The sequence below is a fragment of the Camelus ferus genome, chromosome 19, assembly GCF_009834535.1.
Source record: "Camelus ferus isolate YT-003-E chromosome 19, BCGSAC_Cfer_1.0, whole genome shotgun sequence".
NCBI lineage: Eukaryota > Metazoa > Chordata > Mammalia > Artiodactyla > Camelidae > Camelus > Camelus ferus.
Window position 1 is genome coordinate 17617853 of NC_045714.1, and position 15336 is coordinate 17633188.

The 15336-nt window shown below is 45.3% G+C and overlaps 1 protein-coding gene across 1 annotated transcript in view; it reads right to left on the reverse strand.

The window, feature by feature from the left end:
- The window catches only part of XRN2 (5'-3' exoribonuclease 2), a 65303-nt gene that overhangs the window by 27444 nt on the left and 22523 nt on the right, over positions 1 to 15336 (reverse strand). Inside the window, exons 14-20 of the mRNA XM_032461743.1 lie at positions 12435 to 12479; positions 10728 to 10859; positions 7314 to 7429; positions 4598 to 4733; positions 3242 to 3349; positions 3059 to 3148; positions 2320 to 2392 (exon numbers count right to left, since the gene is read on the reverse strand). Coding sequence (XP_032317634.1) covers positions 2320 to 2392; positions 3059 to 3148; positions 3242 to 3349; positions 4598 to 4733; positions 7314 to 7429; positions 10728 to 10859; positions 12435 to 12479 — 700 coding nt within the window. The remainder of the gene's footprint in view (positions 1 to 2319; positions 2393 to 3058; positions 3149 to 3241; positions 3350 to 4597; positions 4734 to 7313; positions 7430 to 10727; positions 10860 to 12434; positions 12480 to 15336) is intronic.

Here is a 15336-nt window from a genome sequence, read left to right on the forward strand (position 1 = left end):
AGCACCCACCCCGTTACATGCTCTCACTCACTCGGTCCTCTCCACAACCCAGAGGCGGCCCAGACGGTAGTACCGTGCAGGTAGACACAGGGGTCAGACTCTCCGGATTCAGCTCTTAGCTCTGCCACTGTGGGACTCCAATCAAATTACTTAAATTTTCCATTCGTATGTAAAATACACAGCATTCGAAATGTCTCTGCTATACAGTCCTCTACATACTAAGCAAATATGAAAACACAACATTGCTACCATTACATACAATGTTGGTAAGTACACATGTTCAATAAACGTTGGAAAAGTACCCAGCTATGTTTCTCTTCTACCATTTTAAGATGTACTCGGACAAGAACCTAACGACTATCATTACTCTGCATGGGTTTTAAAGACGTGTGAAGAAAAGACTGCCTCTCCCAACAGGACTTCATTTTACCTCAAGAACAGTGTGTTCTTGTTAGAACCTAATAGATGAAAATATTTATATAAAATATAAAAATATTAAAGATCGGAGTTTAAACCCAGCCTAAAATTCATCTGGAATCTTAAGCCAAAACAATCTTGAAAAAGAAAAATACAGCTGGAAGACTCACGCCTCCGGATTCCAAAGCTTACCAGAAACGAAGGCAGCATGGTACTGGTGTCAAGACAGATACACCGACCAACAGAACAGACAGCCCAGAAATGAGCCAGCACACGCAGTCACCTGATTCTCAGTAAGGGTGCCAAGACCATCCACCGCGGAAAGGGCAGTCTTCTCAGCGAACGACGCTGAGAAAATGGACATCCACATGCAAAAGAATGAAGCTGGGCCCTTCCCCTACAACATACACAGAAATTAATTCAAAATGGCTCAGTGCCCTAAATGCACACACCAGAACTACAAAACTCTTAGAAGAATACAGAGGAAGTTCATGACACCAGATCTGGCAGTGATTTCTTAGATGTGACACCAAAAGCAAAGGCAACAACAACAAAATAGTCCAACAAAAACTGGACTTTGAAAATTTTAAACTTTTGTGCATTCAAGGACCCTGTCAACAGAAGATGATGACCCACAGAACGGGAGAAAATACATGCACGTCACGTATCTGGTGAGAGATTAGTGTCCAGCACATATAAAGTACTCCTGTGACACAACAACAAAAACCCGTTTCAAAAATGGACAAAGGACCTGAATAGACCATTTTCCAAAACAGACACGACTCCTCTGGACGGTTTCTACCACAGTGACAGTCAGTGGTGACCTGCACGCTTGCATATTCACTCATTTAACAAAACACTTACACAGACAAATGCACTTACATCTTCACTTCACTACCCCCGTCCTTCTACGCCTCCTCTCCCTCTCTTATCCTCCACAAACGTATTAAAAACAACCGAAGACCTCAATCCATTTACCTGGGAAACACGACCACAGAGCACAACACCTACAATCGACAAGACACAGGCCCATTATCACTCTGCTATGAAGTAATATGGAATTCCTGTTACTACAGAAACCAAAAGTCAACCCTAAAATCTCATCAAATAATCACTTCAATCTGTAAATTACTCTTTATTCCCCTTTGCTCCACAACTCTCTTTGAGTCATTTTACAGGTCTTCTGCACCATGGGGAATAATCAAGGAAAAAGAGTGAAAACATAATTTTACCAAACATGCTTACTACTCTAGAAAAACATATGGTGGAAGAAGAGGTAAACATGACTTGGTGAATGGGGTCTGGTGCACGACAGCTGGCTGGCTGCCTGTGCGAGAGACTTCACTGTGCTTTACAATCAGTCATCATGCATTTTTGAGCGGGTAAGTATCATCTTAAATTTAGTACTAATTTCATATATTGTCTTTCTTACAAAAGCTGTGAACAGAGGAAATGAGAAAATAATATACAAATAAGAAATAAACTTTAAATTATGATTAATGTCAAGCATTTAAACTAAATTTCTAACACACTTTTCAGAAGTGTCCCTGGAGTATGAGCAAACCTCTACAAGGGCTCACACCTCTACGTCCCTCAGCAGCCTCACAAGGGGTCAGTGACTGAAAGCAGCACGTCCCAAGTCCCATTAATTAACTATAAGGAGATTCAAAAAATAATGATTAACCTATTTCAACCCAGTTTACTGTTTATCAGAATGTTACTATTAAAATTACTAGCAATCACTGCTAATCAGGTGGGATGGAAAAATATCAAATTTTCACATATAATTCTGAAACATTTATCTTTTACAGGAAACGTTTTATCCCATAAATCATGTTTGCTCAGAGTTCCAGCAAAAAGAGAAAATTGTTTCAACAAAAAGGACTCATGTCTAAACCTTACCTTGCCATGCATACTTCTTCCCATTCAAGTCAATGGCAAAGTCTTCAGGGTAGAAGTCGATTATGCTAGAATCCTGCACCGGGGAGAAACGTAGACTCAAAACGCGAAGCCACACATTTCTCTTGTAAAGGAGTTAATGTAACTTCTGATCATGTTATCAGGCTTGATAAGAAAACGAGCTTTCATTCCTTTTTAAAATGGTATTCTTTAAATTGCAAGTTTAGTGAAACAAAATAAGTAATTTTATTAACTGTAATTTGTAAAAGATGAAAAAAAGGCATTACTATAGAACTTTAGAGTGGACAGCTGTGCGCCCAAGACAGGCAGTGAAGAGCTTACTGACTGTGACCACCCCACCTCCCAGCTGAGTCTCACGCCTCCCAGGGCACAAAACCAGCTTGGAGGGGATTCCAGGCGGGCCAGGTTTCTGAGCTCTGGCAGCCACCACGAAGGCTGGAACAAACAAAAATAATGGCTTACAGGGAGGCTGAGAACACAACACCTATTCTAAGAATTTTCCCCAAACACAAATCAATTTTATTTGCTGGTTAGGGTACCGATGGCCAAGGGAAGCAGGAAAAAAAAGCAGTGAAAAATACACAGAAGAACTCAAATACTTTCATTTGTTTCTGCACTTCACGCTCTTAAAGACGAGATGCAAAAGCAATTGTGACTATTGCTAGTAAAATGTACGACAGAAACCCAGGTCCCAACACCCTCAAAGCACTGAAAGACTCACAGGGTCACTCATGAGCTTCCGCCATGACGGAGGCAGAAAGTTACCACTTGCAGCTGGAAAAACCCCCATCAGTTGTTCCAGTGGTTTAAACTGCAAAAAGGAAAAAAACTTTAACATCTGACACACAATTTTTATCTAAGCCAGAATTCTATGAATTTTATGGCCCTGAATAATTCGGCTTACCGGTTTAGTCCCCTTCTCAAAGTCAGAGGGCATATCCGCAATACCTTCAAAGTCGGAAGCGAACGGCGCGTAGTGGAACGGGTAGTACCACTTCCAGGATGCACAGCCCTAGCCGCCAGACAGCAAAGCCCACAATGATGTCAGTGACACACAGACAGACAGACAAAGACTAGACTATTCAGCCTATAACATTCCATTTATAAAACACATGACTTCTGTTAATTTTTCCACAAGTCCTAAAAGTTATTTAGATTAAATCTGAACTTTTAAAATTTCATGTCAATGACCCCTTGATTTAAAAAATACTGCAAAATGTCTTTAATAATCAGTAGCTAATACCAAACTTCATATTAACAAACACAGTCTGGTGAAGATTTTCATCCTTAAAATGTGGCTGGTGGCATTTTTCACAACTCTGGAGCTGCTGTCATCAAACACAATGAAGAGCAGCTGAGCTGACACTCCCTGGGCCGGCAGGCCTGGAGGGGACCGCAGCGTGACTGAGAATAAAACAGGGAAAAGTCTTGCCTTACAATTCCCTGTTATACTTTCAGTGACAAATTTCTCTATTATAAAACTATTCAAGTAAGCCCACCAAAAAACCCCCCAAAAGAAAAGCAAGTTATGCCCATAGAAAAGAGAGGTCTTCCTGGTGTGTGTTTGGACCCTGTGCCTGGTGAATTAAAATCTCGGCAGGAATAAAACATGAAATTAGAGTATTTTATAGGTGATGCTTAGTGCATTACTTTCTACTTCCTAGGCTCCCCTACTCCCAGATCACACCAAACTTCACTTGCTTCCCTCTCCAAGCACCCAACCAGACAGAACCGCCGGCGCTACAGCCCCACGTGGCTACCTGGCCTCTCACCAGTCTGACAGCTCAGTTATCACAGGCCGTTGAGGCAGACACGGGCCGCTCCAGCCAGAAAGCCCCTGATGTGACACCACCACCTCAGAAGGAGGAAGTGGTATCATTCAAGGTCCTCAGATTCTTACCAGAATTTTCCAGGCTTTGCCCTCTGTTCAGTCATTGAACGCCTATCTATTAGCTACTCAAGTATTTTTTCATTCCAATTTTAAAGAACACTAAACTTTAGTCATTCGAAAGACAAAGTATACTCAACGATACCCGACGTGGAAGCCCTTCAACACAACATACATTAGCTTTGTTTGTATATTAACAACTAAGGAGGTTTAGAACCAAATTTAAAGTGATGAATTTCTAAACAAAAAGCTTTAAAAAAAGTGAGTCTAGGTTTAATTCAGAATACAGCTCAATGGCACACATTATTATAGAAACTATTCTCCTAAAATGACTAAAAGCTGGAGATCTAAAGGAAAGCATTCCCTTTGTACCTGGTAATAATAGCGAAGAACCCAGCAGAGCCCTTCCACGTAAGACTGCACAACTTTGCGACGGAACTTCTCATCGGCCGCGTCCACGTCGAATTTGTTCTTGTAGTACCGCTGCTTCCAGCCGGCTTCCCACAGCCTAAAATGCAGGCAAAGCCAGTTCACGCTCAAGTAATGTGCTTTTGGCAACTGTCTACCTGTGCATCACCCAAACCAACTTACATTCAACATCCAGGTGCAGCGTAAATAAGTCAGACAGTAATGTCAACAAACACAGCTTCATCTGATTATTTCTAACAAGTCTACTTTCACAGGATTTATTACCAACTCAAAGACACTTAAACATCAGAAACTCAAACACTGATTCTAATCGAATCATTATAGAACCACATTTTAAAAAAGAATAATCACTAAAGTAGACAGAACACTTGTTTGCTCAAATGTTCGTATTTGTGGAATAATTCTAAAATTACATTTTAAGATTCAAATATTGCAGGTGTTTTTAATAGTGCAAGTTCCTCAGTTTGTTAAAATATATTTAAACTGTACAAAAAAAGTCAGTTAAATTACTTAAAAAAAAAAAGACTTGCTTGGGTAATTCTTTTAGAGGTAAAAGGCAGTTTATAAAAGAGTAAAGTGTCTACCTAACCCACTCTCCCACCCTTGGGCCTTAGGCGCTCTGAGCTAAGAGCCACCGGCCAAAGACAAGGCTGGGCACGCGCAGGCAGGCAGGCAGGCAGGCGTGTGTGTTCTGATAAAACTCAGAGGCAGGTCAGTCAACTCACTACACAATCATTAATCACTGAAAATACAACATGAAGAACCGCATTTTTCACCCGGAGCATATGTTTTCCTAAGCACTCACTTCTCATTCTCTAAGACATTAAAACATTTTCTTGAAGGAACACAAAGCAGCAGGAAAACAAAAAAATCCCGCCCGACCAGGAACACCAGGTAGGGCGATCCTACACTAAGGCTGCCCACTGCCGGGCGCCGGGTCTCACACACTAATTGCGGTCATGTTTCAGGACACAAGTGTGCCCTGCTTTTCAAAAGTTTGCATTACACCACTCTGCTTTTGCAAAAGACCTACATGAATACCTGTTTTCTTTAACCGAAAGAAATCCAAGGAGGATTTCTGCTTTAACCAAAAAAAGAAAGTGGAAATGACGTTCAGCGTGTTTTCCGCGAGGCTTTACAGGGCAGCGGGAGTGGTCCCGCCAAGCCCTGCCCAGGGACCACAGCCGGCATCCAGCTGCCGGAGAGCTGAGCACCTGGGCTTTATCTCCGTTCATTCTGTGCATCTGCTGGCAGATGTGTCCTAAGGCCACTGCTTCTTCACTGCACGCCACGGTGGCTATGACAGGTGTCACGGGCACCTTCACTTTGGGACAGTGGGGGACCTCATACCCTACACACACAAAGGATTCACAGAACACCAACCAGGAGAAGGATTCTCTGTCTGTAATGTGGACTGTCACCATTTTACAGAAAATATTAACAAAATAGATGCTAAGAATCCCAAGCATTTCTTTTGGGGGTGGGGCAGTAATTAGGTGTTTATTTATTCTAGTGGAGGGACTGGGGATTGAACCCAGGACCTTGCACGTGCGAGGCATGCGCTCTACTACTGAGCTATACCCTCCCCCCTCAAGCACTTCCTGAGAGAAGCATTCCTACCTCGATTATCCTCAGCACAAGGATTAAATGATAAAGTACTAAATAAATCAAGCTAACAATTAAGCTAGTATTGATCATGATGGCTTCACAGTAAAACAAAAAACACTCTCAGAGGAAAAGCCATTGTCACAGAAGCAGAGCGGTAAAACTCAAGTCAGGTAAGTGTTCGATGACAGGTCACCAGAGATCTCAGAATCCGACATCAAAGGACGTCTGGAAAGCGCAGAATCACACATGACACCTGTCAAGTTTCTAATCACAAATACAAATACAGCATCGACACCCCGTGTAAGAGGGTGAACTGTGGACCACTGCTGTTTGCTTAACTCTGAAACATACCATTCTGCTAAGTTCTTAATGAGTTACTGAGACTGCTGGCCTTCTGCACTTGAAGCCCAGGATTCAAACCTGGATATAATTACGGGAGAGGCTGTCAGTCTTACTATAATGATGACCTCAAACTTCTCGACAAATTAAAGAACAAAAGATTCCTACTATAAGGTGGTAAGTATACTGCTAAAGGAAAACTCTGTCATGAAACAGAACCGTGCATATGCCAAGTCTGTGGCTTTTAAAACTACATATTTATTTCTTAACCAAATGACTTTTGCATATTTCATCTTGAGGAAAAAACTTCTCAACTGAGATTAAAGCAAGCCACATTATGTATCCAACAGTAACTGAGCCTTCTGGGTTAAGCAGCTCGCAGATTCAAGCTCAGCACAGCAACATTCAGATCGCACAGTCTGAGCTCAACACCTCGCGTCTAGCTGAGCCGGGGCCTGGTCTCAGAGGGAACGCGGCTCGGAGGGCGAGAACCCACGCGCATACTAATCTCCATGCTTGGGTTTAACGGCTACAGCTTACTCCTCTCCCTGGAATTGACTGGCTGTTCCAACCCTCCACAGTAATTACTGGTGGATAAAAAGATCACGGGCAAAGATCTGACGGCACCGAGGCTCTAGGCTAAACAGCATTAATTAGACCACCTCTATTTCAGCAATTTGCTAACAAAGTGCTACCAAAAAAAAGGCGTCACCTGACGTTATCCTCTGGCTCAGGTTCACTGTCACTGTCTTCCGCTTTTCGTTTAATCCCTCTTGGAGATGGGGAGCCGTCAGAGGTGAAGCTCGTGTTAGGAGACACCGAAGGACTCTGCAGACAAGGACAACGTTCAGAGGAGGATTTAATTATTCATTTCACACACGAAGTTACACCCAGCCGCTATCAGAACCATGCTTCGTGCTACTACGCTTTTTAAAGAGCTGGTAAACAGACATGGTAAACGTATTTAGAAAACCCCAAGACTGATCTGGCCTGTCGCACTTCCCCCAAGAGTAACAACGGCGCCATGCTTCCTGCGCTGAACCTGAAAAGAATTTGAACATTCTGAGGGTAAAAACTGCTTCAGAAGAAAAACGAAAATTTTAATTTTATAGATTTTTTTTATACTACTACTTAAATTGTCTTCCTTTGGTGATTCCCTGTTCTTAGGAATTCATGATCACTTTCTACCATCAAATAGCAAACTTTATGTAAAGGGGGAAAATACATACATACATAAATTAGTAATACATAAAATAGTCAAGCTGGTGAAAATGAAGTTAAATGCTACGTGTTCAAACTAGTACAACCCCTCTGGAAAGCGGCAGTTTAGCAAGACTCTGCCAGATAACTATTACATTATTTTACACATACTGTTTAAAAATTCAATGTAGACATAAACCTCTATTGGTCATCTTAGAAAAATGCACACCTTACTAGTACTTCAAAGACCTAGATATCACTTTAAATTCAGTACCACCTCTTCCTTTTGTCCCTAATTCAATGAAGACAGGAGCAGCCTACAGGATTTTAATATTTAATTAAAAAATTAAAATCTGCAACTGTAGTTTTATGTTAAATGACCAAAAACATAAGTGGCAAAAAAGGTTTTCATGGTAAAGGTTTTTCCTGTTATTCACGGTATATTAGGTATTTCGAGTAAATTAAATTATTTTTAAATTGAGAGCTCCGGAAGATATTTTAATGATACTGTAGCTAAAACCTTAGCATAAAGGTAACTCCCACCACAGGCTAAGAACGTTTGTTACAACAAAGCAAAATTGTATTTCACATAGAGTTTAAAACACTTTCCTTTTAAAAATGTATAGTGTCAATTTCACTCATGATGCCGTGTGGCCAACACTGTCCCCAAACCTCCACAGAACCAGTAAGGCAGTCAGTCCAGGAGGGCACTGCTGCACCTGCAAAGCGAGATGGGTGTGTTCGGGCAGATCTGAGCCGGGGGCACAAGGTCGCCCTTCCGGGCAGTGGAAGCTGCAGCCTCAGCGTGGAGCGGCGGTGACGGTGTTCCCTCTTCAGAGGTTATTGCCGGGATTAAGTGAAATGAAAGGTGTGAAAGATCGAGCGCACACCTGATTCACTGAGTCATCACTGCTACCTTTTAAACCCCAGGCTAATCCACCTGGATTAAAATTACGAGAGGAAGCTGTGTAAAAAGCAAACTTTCCCGTATTGACAAAAGATAAATTCCATCTTTAAATAACAAAAATACACTTCTGAGGAAAAGAAAAAAGGTGGGTGTTTGCTCTTTAATGCTAAACCTCCACCCTCACTTCTCCTGTCTCTACCAACAGAAGGATTCTTTCCTGAACATACCAAATTCATACTAATTCATAAAAAAATGTCTTTTTTAAAAAGCCGTTTTGCAATCAAATTCTGTTAAATTGAGAAATAAAGAAACCGTGCTTCAGAATGTAAAGATTAAAAACACATATTTATGAAGAAACAGAACCCACGTGACCACCGGCAGACATGCGTCATGCACTAACACGCCCAACAACTCCAAAAAAACAGGGCAAAGAAAGCCACGCCGAACAACAAAACCCAGAACTCCAAAGGTCATCTTTAAATGAACTGGTAACATGGCTTCATGACTTCCTTAAATTCGGAACATTCTAGATGGAAATCCCTCTGTGCAAAGACTCCAAGAGAAAAAACTGCGTCCAGAGGAATTAAATAAGGATCAAATAAGCAAGGTGAACACCAACCTCCCGACTCTGACACCATTTCAGCGGTTATCATCAACAGTGGGCGGGTTCTGTGGAGCCTGAACAACCACTGGAGCCCTCCTCAGGGTACTCACGAGCGGCAAAGTTCAAACCCGCCTGCCTCCCAGACATTAAGAAAGCAGCATTCTATCATTCTCATGGCCGAGAACGCCGGCCACTTCCAGTCCCACTCTGAGGGGTTGTAGTCCCTGTGACCTTAAATGACAGACATCAGCGTTTTCTGTTCTACTCAAGGGTCTCACTGCATCCCCTTTCTCTGACCCTCCACACCCAACCCTGTTCATGAGCAAGGGATAAGACAAGAAAACAAAAATGAAACCAAACAAAAACACAACAGGAACCCAAGCGCCTCCTCTCAGGAGATGCAACGCCTCCTTTCTCAAATTCCAAATCTAAGGTCCTGAAACATCTAGTTGAGGATATATGGGAATATAAATTCAATCAGTCTCTCGATATGGCAAAAAATCCCACATATGGGATTGCCCTGTAATAAGGGATGCGAGCATCAGCAGGATAACTACTAGAAAAGCAAAACTTCAGTGTCCGAATCTATGCCATTTCCTCGGGTGTATCACAGGAAAACTGCACACAGCATCTTCTCCTCCCCCTACAGAACTCCCTCTCACGCTTACGAGCCTGAAGTGAGCAACGGCTGCGACTCCCTGCAGCCTGTACGGTAGTTCCCGCACCCCCGCTCGCCGACCTGCTGCGGGCCTGGAGCTCCTGATCTCATCAGCACAACAGGGAGCTAGTGGACAGAGCACAGCCTTGCTGGCTGGGACCACCTGCTCCTGCAGTTTGGACGACAAAGTTCAGACGAAGAGGGGTACCATGAGGTACCCATTCAGTTGACATGCAGGGGGTTTACAAACGGAGCAATCAGAGCCTGGGCGGTGAGAGCGGCCCTGAAACACCCTCGCTCTGTCCGCTGACTGGGCTGGCGAGGGTTCAGGCGGAGAGGAGACCTGTACTGAACAGACTGAGGAATACTGTTCTGCAGAACGCCTGTAACCGAGCCCTGGAAGGAAAGGCAGGCCCTCCTCTCGGGTTGCACGCCGAGGCAGCTGGCCATCCCCCGTGCTCCCGGCGCCGTCGCCGCCGTGTCTTTGGAGAGAGGGGGCACCGCGGCCCGGCCGTGTCGCAGGCACACACACTACGGGGCTGTCTACGCTCACGTGCACGCTCTTCTCGTCCACGTCACTTAGGTGTTTTCGTATTGATAAAGATGGATTTAAGAGAATTAACATCATCTCAAGGCAAAAGAAGTTGAGAAAAACTACAAAACAGAACCACTCCAGGCTAAGGGATTACCTCACACACAGCGGCAGGGGGCATGCAACAGTCCCCACCCTCAGTGGGCACGGAGGCAAGTCACTTACGGAGCTGTTCTGCATCCTCATTTCATAGGCTGCTTGTCTCGGGTTACTGGCCACTTGAGATCCTAGCGAACTTCTTGAACCCAGGGCATGAGGAGTTAATATTCCACCAGGGGAGAAAGACGGTTGATCTCTCTAACATAAGTGGAAATAAACGAACATAGAAATTAAATCACAACACAGAGGACAGGAAGAAACGAGGGCAGTGGGAAGGGTCCCCACTGTGGGCACTTCAAGGGCAGAACAGTTTTCCGCCAGCATCACGGGGTCATCCACATCTGACACGAAGGCGACTTGCCCTGCAAACAAGTCCGTAGCAGTAACCCTGCTCCAAGGGAACACACGGCGCCCGTTCTGCTGCGACTGCACGGACTGAGAGCGCCAGCTACTTTCAGTTCCACGCAGGAACTGTTCAAGCCTCATTAGGCTGTTCTGCTATGTTTACCTACAATTTCCTAACACGTTCAAGACATGATTTTAGGCAAATAAAAATAACAAATAATAACAAAAATATAACATTTACCTTAATGGTTAAAAAAAAAGTCAAGAGTTTGATTTCTCTGTAGGAAATACAGCTTCTATTAACCCTTCACCTTGCTAGAATTTAACTCTTTACTGCCAATTAATTAGAGCTATGATTACAGCTATAACAGGTGACAGCTGTGGCTGACTGATAGCTACTGACACAAAATAATATCTGGTACAAAATAATATCTAGTACTACATATAAAATAAATAAGCTGCAAGGATATATTGTACAACACAGGGAATATAACCAGTATTTTATACTAACCATAAATGGCATATAACCTTTAAAAATTGTGAATCACTGTAGTCCACCTGAAACATGTACTACTACGTGAACTATATCTCAATAAAAAAACTAATTGAAAAGAAAGTAAAAAATACATAAAGTAGAAACCAAATACGTTCCTCCCAATCTAAGCAGCTTGGAACCGTCCTGCAACAAGTAACTCTACTCTTCTCCTTTCTGGGCTCCTGAAATTGCTCAAACCCCATGAAAGAGGAGAATAAAAGGCAGTCTCTCAACTGCATGAGTTTAAAATTCAACAAGGAAGACAAGAATCGCTAGAGATAAAGGGAAGGACCGCTCAACCTGGACTACAAGCAGAAGCAGCAAGGGAGGCCGGGGAGACGGCAAGGTGTGCGGGGTCCGGAGCAGGCACCTTCTGGAGGGGCCAACGGGAGGCAAGGCTCCAAGTCAGGAGGGACGGGGTGCGCTGAGAAGAGAGCAGGGGGAGCTGGCGGCCAGGGCCCGACCAGACCTCAGTGCGCACGGCAGCCACACTAAGGGTCACTGGTGACTTCCAAGCAGAGGAACAACATAGCTCTGATACCTTGTTCTAGGAAGATGAACCTGACAACACAGGCTTGCAAGGGGATACAAAGGGTCGACTGTTCTTACCACAAAAACAATACCTGATTCTTGTAAAACCTCAGACAGCTGAGTGTCACCTGCCCGCTCCTGCCTACTGAGTGTTTCCTGCAGACTCTCTCTGGCTTGCAGGACAGTAGCAATAAATAAGGATCTCTTTAAAGTCAATACCAGGTAAGAAGGCAGCTGGGTGGGGACTAAGTCCCTAAGCAACCCCTCCTGGGAAAGGAATAAAAAGCTCAGCAATGACCACCCTCCTCCCCAGCTGCGAGCTTAACACCGCTGCCAGCCTTGTGAAATTCGGGAAGACTCACCTTCATTCTCTTTCGTTTTTCTTTCTGTCGTCTTCTAAAACTGTCCTAAAAGTATAAAATCCACATATTCTGTCAAATAATTACACAAAAATGTAAGAGTTAAACATTACCAGGAATGATTCAGGAGACAATTAAAGTTTTAAAGGAAGACCCCAGAAACCAAGGCAACAATTAAACTAGGCAGTGGAACGTGCGCTCAAAGTGCTGCAGAGCAGAACTCTGGATGGACAGAGAGCGTTCTAAACTGAGTTCAGATACAATTTAAATTTTCCCTCTGAATTTTTTTTTTCAGATTGCTTTTCACACCGTTTCAGGAAAGAATGCAAGAGTCGTGACAAAGACCCCTGGTTTCACGCTGGAGTGAATAGGCTGCCGATGTGGAGAAGACACACATGAGAAAACAAGTCTCTAAGTTGGAACTGAATACAGCTAATCATCAAGATGACCACTGGAAAGAGTCAACAAAGCAACTTAATAATGAGGCCTGACAGGTCCTAACCCTGAGACACGAACGGCACAGCGGCTGGAGAGCAGTGGGGCGCTCCGCCAATCCTACCCCCCCGAGTCCAGAATGCTGACCAAAGACAGGAAGACAACACAGACGTCTGCACTGCTTCTTCCGGGCTGAGCTGAGCCACAGCAGAGGGGCCAGGCCCCTCCACTCGTTTTCAAAATGCAGCCACGGTTTCAACCGGACAGGACTGAGGGCCGATCTTGTTCCCCACATGCGGGGCCACTCAAAGGCCTCCTTTACCTCAGAAAGCACTGAAGTGACAGCTGGGGTGGCCATGGTTGCTGTCCGTCACCCTACTCGCTGCACTGCCACCCCTCTGTGCCAGAGCTGCACCCCGACACGTGGTGACCGGCTGCCCTAAAACTCCTGAGACGGGAACACCGCCCATCTCCCTAACCATTAAGGAAACTTCTCCTATCTGACCACGGCCCTCCCTTCCTGGCCGCCAGGACCCTGCACTCACCTGCCCTCCTCTCTCATCCTGCTGCGTCTCCACGCAGCTCCCTGGCCTCTTCGTGCTGGTGGCTCTCCGGGCCCGACACTTGGCCCTCTCCACTTCTCTGCTCTCACGGAAGTAATCATCCAGTCTCGTGGCTTTAAACACCATCTACCTGCTGACGACTCTCCTACCAGGACCTCTCCCTACTCATCACCCAACCTGGGTGTCTCAAACGGAACACGTCCAAAGTGGAATCCCCACCCTCAGCGCTGCCCCTCCCAGGCTTCCCATCACAGCTGCTCAGAAAAATGCTTGGGTCATTCCTGACACCTCCTGTCTCACATCGAGGATTAATCCGTTAGCCACACCTGCTGGTTCCAGCTTCAAAACATGCTCAGAATCCTGCCACCTGTTACCTTCTTCACTGCCGCCACGCTGGCTCCGATGGGCTGGCTGCCTCTACACAGCAGCCAGAGGGATCGCTCTACAGTACGTGTCACACCTCTGTCACGTTTATGGTTACAAGATGCAGACTGAGAGCTGAAGTCCTGTTAACGACCTACAGGGATCTCTCAGCTCGGCCTCTGCCTTCTTTCCGACCTCTTCTCCTGCCCCCCCCCCACTGGCCCCTCCGTTCTGCGGACACCCGTGTGTGCTCCTGCTCTGCCACAGCGGTCCCCTCTGTCTGGGATGCCCCTCCCTCACACAGCTGCACAGCTGACCCCTCACGTCCTTAGCTCTTGGTTCTAAGCCGTCTGTCAGCAAAGCCTTCTCCAGTCGCCTCTTCTAGGACGGCAGCCTCCCCATCCTGCCTTCCCAGACGCTTCCTCATCTGCTTTATGTTTTCATTTTTTGGAGGGGGGAGGTAATTAGGTTTGTTTACGTACAACAGAGGTACTGGGGATTGAACCCAGGGCCCCGTGCATGCTAGGCAAGCCCTCTACCACGGAGCTGTGCCCTCCCCCCACCTATCACTCTCAAACACATGACACAGTTCACTTCATTTTTGCGTTTACTGTCCATCTCCCCCAGAGAACTCCAGCTCTACGAGGTCAGAACTTCTATTTTTTTGTCCTTTTGTTTTCTGCTGTATCGGTAACACTCAGAATACTACCTGGCACAGGGTGAGCACTTAATAAGGATTTGCCAAATAAATAGCATCTGCAAGAAGAAAGGCAAACACCAAAGCTTGTGGAGTAAAAGGCGTCGCACTGACCTAGCCGCTCAGCCTCAGCAGTGAGCACGGAGGTAGCCCCGGTCTCCTCTCTGGCCCGCTGTCTCTCAGGAGGCAGTCACACAAGCAGAGCAGGCCCACCGCACACAGATCCTACTCATGTTCAGTCCTTTTCTGTCCTATGAACTCCTTTGGAAATCTCTCAAAAGCCGCAGACATGCTTTCCAGGAAAACACATGCACCCAAATACTTATACTGAATCTCTGAGGGGTCATAAATTTTCCCCAGTGCCCAAGCATACTGACAGACGTCACACGACGTCACGGACACCAAAAAGACCCAAAGCTGTGAAATGTCCTCTCTGCCAGGCCAGCGGGAAAACAAATTACACACTTAACCCTAGAGCACTGTGGTATCTATCCAGGGTCATACATCCCCCCCAACACCAAACACCGATATTTAACAGGACGGAGCCCGCTGAAGCCACGTAGAAGGACTTTCCTGGCATGACGTTTGTGCACCGAGTGGCACGTGGCAGGTACAGCTTTTTCTTAAGCGTCAACGGCAGCAGGTCAAGTGTAGCCACCGTGCCTGGTGCAGAATTAGTTAAAAACGGCCGTTCCGGCAGATACGCGATATCCCAGACCAAGCGAGGTCTGTTTTTTGAATTTCACATGTAAAGCCTGCCAAGGACCCAAGGCTCTGAAAGCACACCTCCCTCTGCTCTGCAAAGGGGTACCCAGAGTTCCACAGCGGAGGCCGCCAGCCCCAGGCT